This window comes from Peromyscus eremicus, chromosome 9, assembly GCF_949786415.1.
Source record: "Peromyscus eremicus chromosome 9, PerEre_H2_v1, whole genome shotgun sequence".
Classification (NCBI taxonomy): domain Eukaryota; kingdom Metazoa; phylum Chordata; class Mammalia; order Rodentia; family Cricetidae; genus Peromyscus; species Peromyscus eremicus.
The window spans coordinates 90,769,941-90,775,940 of record NC_081425.1 but is presented as its reverse complement, the minus strand read 5'-3'; the positions used below and the strand labels follow the sequence as shown (position 1 = coordinate 90,775,940).

General features: G+C 54.2%; 1 protein-coding gene across 1 annotated transcript in view; it reads left to right on the top strand.

The window, feature by feature from the left end:
* Chat (choline O-acetyltransferase) overlaps positions 1 to 6,000 on the top strand; it is a 52,468-nt gene that overhangs the window by 2,550 nt on the left and 43,918 nt on the right. The window contains exons 2-4 of the mRNA XM_059274540.1: positions 1,421 to 1,612; positions 2,271 to 2,389; positions 3,667 to 3,720. Of these exons, the coding sequence (XP_059130523.1) occupies positions 1,421 to 1,612; positions 2,271 to 2,389; positions 3,667 to 3,720 (365 nt within the window). The remainder of the gene's footprint in view (positions 1 to 1,420; positions 1,613 to 2,270; positions 2,390 to 3,666; positions 3,721 to 6,000) is intronic.

Sequence of the window (6,000 nt, the reverse complement as noted above, 5' to 3'; positions counted from 1 at the left end):
TCAGCGGCCCACCAGAGTAGGGGAGCCCTTGACTACCCTACAGAAACTTGACTCACCACCTCACAGACAAGAAACCCCGAAGAAGGGCGCCCTGCTGTGTGCCAACAGTTTAAGCAACAGCAGGCATTAAAGATCTGCTTCTCTGTTATCAAGGCTTGAGAGAGGGGAACAGGGGGGAAGAGCAGAAAGGTTGTAAGAGGAGGAAAATCCCAGAGAAAGGAGGAGAGGTAAACTGGGGGTGTAGCTCAACAGCACTGCTTGCCTAACGTGTGCAAGGCCCTGAGAGAGGGGAGGGGAGAGAACAGGGCCAAGGAATGGGGGGGGGGGCGGGAGGCGGGAGGCGAGGGGAGGAGGGAGAGGAGGGGAGGAAATACATTGACTATGTGACCTAGGATTAGTCTCTCCACACTGTGGGTTAGTTTTCTCATGTGTACTGACACCCCCACCCTGGCTATGTGACACATGAAGACATAAGCACACAGACCCTTAGCCCACTATGGCTGATTAACTGGAACAGGCACCGCCCGTGTGGGAGGAGTCCGGGGGGGGGGGGGTTCCTTTCCGACTCTCACCTCACCCGGAGCCCAGAGACCACAGGCTTCTTCTCATAATTCCCTTTGGAGGGATAAGGCCAGTTAACCAAACCTGGCATATGTTTACGGGAGCCAATTATTTTTCTCTTTCGTTTCCTTGGGGTCCATGTGGTAGGAAGATTTGTTGTTTGTGTCCTGTGGGTGAAATGACTCAAGGCTTGGAGAGATCTGGGCAGGAAAGACCTCCACTGTTCCTTATGTGACTCCAGTTCCCACACGGAACCAGTCCTCTGCCTGGGTTTCATACCTGGAAGTGTGAAACAAGAAGAGCAGGGCAGAGATAGCCCCTACCCCCAGGAAGCCATGTCTCCACCCAAAGCTGTCTTAATCCACGGGGCTCTCTCTAAGAGAGTACACACACCCTGGAGCACCAGCTGGGAAGAGCTCCCACATGAAGAGTGACCAGCAGTCAGCAATCTCGCCAATGATCTTTCATCCCAGACCCATCCTTTATGGGCTGTAAGCACGCTCACATCTGTCATCCCTTCCGTCTTGTGAGAGGATCATTTTTCATATGAAGAGCTGGGCCCTTGCAGAGGGAGAGACTTTCCCAAGGACGTACAACTGACCAGCAGCAAGGTCAGGGTGTGAACCTGGGCCTGTCATCTGCCTTCTGTGCCTTCCTGAGACCCCAGGGACAGTACAGGGGCGGGGACAGCAAACAGGAGGACCTTTGATTTACAAGTCTGCTGAACTAAGCCCAGTAAACAGGTTCCAGAATGGGGAATGTGGATGGGACAGAATGGGACATATCCTGGCGTCAACTCAAGGATAGGTATGGGCCATATTAAGGAAAGGGAGTGAGTGCCATGAACGCTCTTTTCCAGGACCTACCCAAATTGCCAGTGCCCCCACTGCAGCAGACATTGGCCACTTACCTGCAGTGCATGCAGCACCTGGTACCTGAGGAGCAGTTCAGGAAAAGCCAGGCCATTGTGAAGCGGTTTGGGGCCCCTGGTGGCCTGGGTGAGACCCTGCAGAAAAAGCTCTTGGAGAGGCAGGAGAAGACGGCCAACTGGGTAAGGGTTGCTGGACAGAAGCTGACAAGAGATCCCTGTGGGGGGCAGAGGGAGAGGAGAGGATGTGGGTGAGGCTGATAGGTAGGTGGGATTGGGGGGAGACTGGGATTGGGGGGGGGAGATTGGGATTGGGCGATAGAGGGGAACAGACCGGTAGCATAGGTTGGGTAGCGTAACAAAGGAGAGAGGCAGGCAGGATGGAAGATAACGGAAAGAGAAGGACGCAGAATGTGAAAGGTGAAGACAGAGAGGTGAGGGACTGGGAGAGATGGGGCCCAGAGCTAGGGACAGGGACATGGAAAGATGGGGATAGAGATGAGCTTAAAAGGCAGAGTGCAGTGACAGGTAGGACAGAGGCGTAACAAGGACCTACCGGTAGTGCAGGGATGATCATTGAAGCTGGGAACAGAGGAAGGAATAAAGGGAACAATATGGGGTGGAGATGAAGGGCAGGCTTGGAAGGCTGGGAGGATGCAGGTTCAGCACATAGCTGGAGCTTAGTGCGTTTGTGGAATGAATGAAGGATCCACGGGGCGGGGGAGGTGCTGACCCAGGGTGGTCACAATGGGACTGATGACTTCTGCTAGCACAGTTCCTGTTTAGGAGGGGTGTGTAGGGGGTCAGATGTAACGTGCCCTTCCCCTGTGCTCCCTGGCAGGTATCTGAATACTGGCTGAATGACATGTATCTCAATAACCGCCTGGCCTTGCCAGTCAACTCTAGCCCAGCTGTGATCTTTGCTCGGCAGCACTTCCAAGACACCAACGACCAGCTAAGGTAAGGCCACGGTGCCACTGGGTGTGCAGCAGAGGAATCCACCCAAGATGTGGGGCCTGACCTCATGCCAGGAAGGAGAGGCCAGAGCTTGTGCCATTGGCTGAGCTTTCGGGGGCTCGGGACATTAACTCCCAGCACCATCAGGCCAGGAGGGAGGTTAGACACGGTAGTGATCAGTAATAAACATACACTCTTGCCCCAAACACATTCTTTTTTTGATGGCACTAATGGGGGCCATGGACCCCAGGGCCCCACATATTGGTTTTGACCCGGCTGGATCTGTGAGCTGTCATTTAAAAGTAGTCCCGGCTGGGGCATGCTGCTCCAGGTGCCTGAGAGTTTCTCTGAGCCCCCTGGAGCCCTGCTCCAAACAGACTCCTGGAGGAGGGACGTCCCTCCCCGCCAGCACAGCTGCCATCTGCTGCAATTTCAGAGCTCAGTGAGCCGCTGGAAGGGCCTCTAGGTGCTCTGAGGATGGTGGCAGTGGTGGCGAGGGGCAGGGAAGAAGGGCCTCCCTTTTGGAGTCTGTCAGAATTTCATCCTCTTAATATTTCAATAGGGTGAACAGAGGCACAGCCCAGGCCTGGCTCCCACTTGCCCCCCTCTCCCTTAGAAGGAAGAATGAGGATGGATGGATTCTGAAGACAGTTCTCCAAATTGCATCTGAGGGACATCTCCCTCCGTACGCAATTAAGTCAGGCCTCGTCATCCATGGCCAGTTAAGAGAGCACTGTCCCCTGGCACTGGTCCCCGAGGCTTTCCTCCCAGGACTCACTTTCCTTTTCATTAGCCACTAGAAGGATCCAAATTGCAGGCTTGCCCCAGGAGACTGCATTTCCCAGAAGATCCAGCCAAGGGGCTGGCCTTGCCCAGGGGTACCCCACCCCTCACCTTCCCTCTCCTGCCACTCACTCTACCACTCCTTCAGACACCTCTTCCTCCTCAAGGTGATTCTGGCTTCCTCTCCCCACCCCCCAGAGCTAAGCCATTCTCAGTCCTCACCAAAGGGCCATTTGTAATCCGAGGCTGGGGTGGAATGACAGCCTGGGGGGAGGGGCAGCACGACCCACATCCCGTGAGTGCACACCGGGGCCTGGCGAACAGCAGGCAGGCAATAGATGGGTGAGTCTGAAGCCGAGGGAGAGGCGGGGAGCGCGCTGGCGCTGGCGGAGAAAGGAAGGGGGGAGGAAGTTGGGAAGGAAAAAGGAAAAGTGAGAGAGCTGGGGGGAGGGAGAGCTGGCTCACAAGACTCCTCCTGTCTCTCCACGTCCCTGCAGGTTCGCAGCCAGCCTCATCTCTGGCGTGCTCAGCTACAAGGCTCTGGTGGACAGGTACGCCTGGCGCCCAGCCTGGGACGGGGTAGGGCCCTGCTTGGCGGTCTCCTCTCACGTCTGTCTCCCTGCTGAGGTATTACAGGGTGCCAGGGAGAGCAGGGAGCTGGTCTTTTACCCAGCCGTGTGGTGTCCCTTGCCTAATGCCCAGCATCAGGACGGCCTTCAGGCCAGCTCTCCTGGCCATTAAGCATTCCTTTTCCTTGAATGAGCACTTTCTCTGACCTTTGAAAGTGCCCCTCCCTCCCAGCCTCCTCTTTCCTCCTGTGGTATGAATTAGACAGTTTGGGTCTGGAGATCCCGGGAAGGGTGGAGAAGGAAGAAGCGGTGTTAGGGAGGTGGTGTGAGCAAAACGGTGCCAGCAGGATGACAGTCTCCCCATTGGGAGCCTTGGTGTCCACATGCCCACCCTAGCTTATCGAACATAGGCTCCTCCTACGGGGGGGGGGGGCTGCTCCGGCAGCGAGTTCTCCGTTCTAGGAGGAAGGTCCCCCTCCTAGTCAACCCCAGGGCACTAGGGACACTGGGGAGAGCAAAGAGCCACAGGTGCTGGAAAGAAGGAGGGGTCGACAGCAATGTCCTAGGCACAGACAAGGAAGTGAAGCTCGGAGAAGTTTAGTAACTTGTCCATGGCCACACAGCTGAGACGTGGAAGGGCAAGGAGGGCACAGGGTAGCCTCCCTCTCTGGTCTGTGTGGATCCAGGTCAGTGTTTACCCAACCCTGGGACAGAAGCTAAGACATACTTTCTCTCTGGGGAGGAAGAAGGGCGAGGCTCAGGCCCTGGGGTCAGCACGATTGAGTCTGAATTGTTTAAGACCGTGGTGGGAGCGTTGGCTTGGGGCCAGTCTGAAAGCTCTTTTTCCACACTGGGCTGCCAGGCCTGTGGGCTGCCCTTTCCTACCAGGTTTCCAGGGCTCCTTCTGGAACTCACTCCTCCATTCACATACCATCTCTGAGCTTGTGCCTTTCAGCACCCTTGCTGCAGAGTAGAGGAGGGATGATTCCGACCCCACAGCAGAGTGCAGGGACCATGGAGCCAGGCATTACTAGCAGGCTTGACCCCCCAACTCTCACATGCATGTGCAGATACATATGTGTGTGTGAGCACATTACATGCACACACACAGACAAACACCTATTTCCATGCAAGCCCACACAAAGTTTCCTGTGCCCTGTACTTGCAAATATCACAAGGTTGCAACATTTGAAAGAGTGCCTGGCTAGGACACTCCAGTAATCATTCACTTTCCAGTGTGTTGATGTGGGAAGAGAACAAGAAATTAGGCCTCTTACCTGCTCCCAAAAGGTTCACAGGTGGAACAAAACAAAATAAAACCCCATTCCTTCCCCTGAACCTCAGGCATCCCCACTGGGGCATCTCCTGGTCACTACAAAGGGGTCCAGTGAGCTTTGTATGTTTCTTCCATGTGCACTCACCCCTCAGCCATCCTGCCTTCTCAGTACAGGCAGTAGTACAACCTGGGTTGGCAGATCCACAAGTCTCTTGGGGTCACTCTCTCTCCCTCCATGACATCCACGGTGCTTAGAAGTGGCTACCACCTACCCCAGCTGGTTCCCAAACATCTTCCTTCCTAGCTGGCCCACATTATTTTCACACCTTGCCTACAGCCTTCTTCCTGGTGCTTTCTGGGACAGACTTTGATCCTCTCCCTACAGAAGCTAGGCCATTAAAAAACAAAACAGGATAGGACATGCTGGGAATATAGTTCAGTTGTAGAGCACTTGCCGTACATGGGTGAGGCCCCGGGTTTAGTCCTTAGTACTAACAAAAACCAAACAACCACACACACACACACACACACACACACACACACACACACACACGCCAGAGCTAGGAATGCTGTGTTTCTGTGATGGTGTGTATGCTTAGCATGGGCGAGGCCCTAAGTTCAACCCTTAGCTCCAAAAGAAAAAAGCCAGCGTAATTCAAATCATGCTCCTGCATGTCAAAGCTCCAGGAGCTTTTTAATGCACCAAGCATAGGCTGCCAACTTCTACCCTGCCACCACAGCCCAGAGGCCATCCCTGCCCATTTTTTTAGCCTTTTCTGTGCACTTCACTCAGTTGCGACCCTGCTGGCTTACTTTCTGCCTTCCACTGATCCTCTGGTAAGTCTCAAACTATCTCTGAAGAAGGATCTCTATTTTCAAATTTTGTAAAATACCACAAAAAAGTAGTCACTAGACCAAGTTTGTGAAATACAGGATAGCATGTTTTAGTATGGAATTCAATTAGCATCAGATCTCCCCATTGCTAC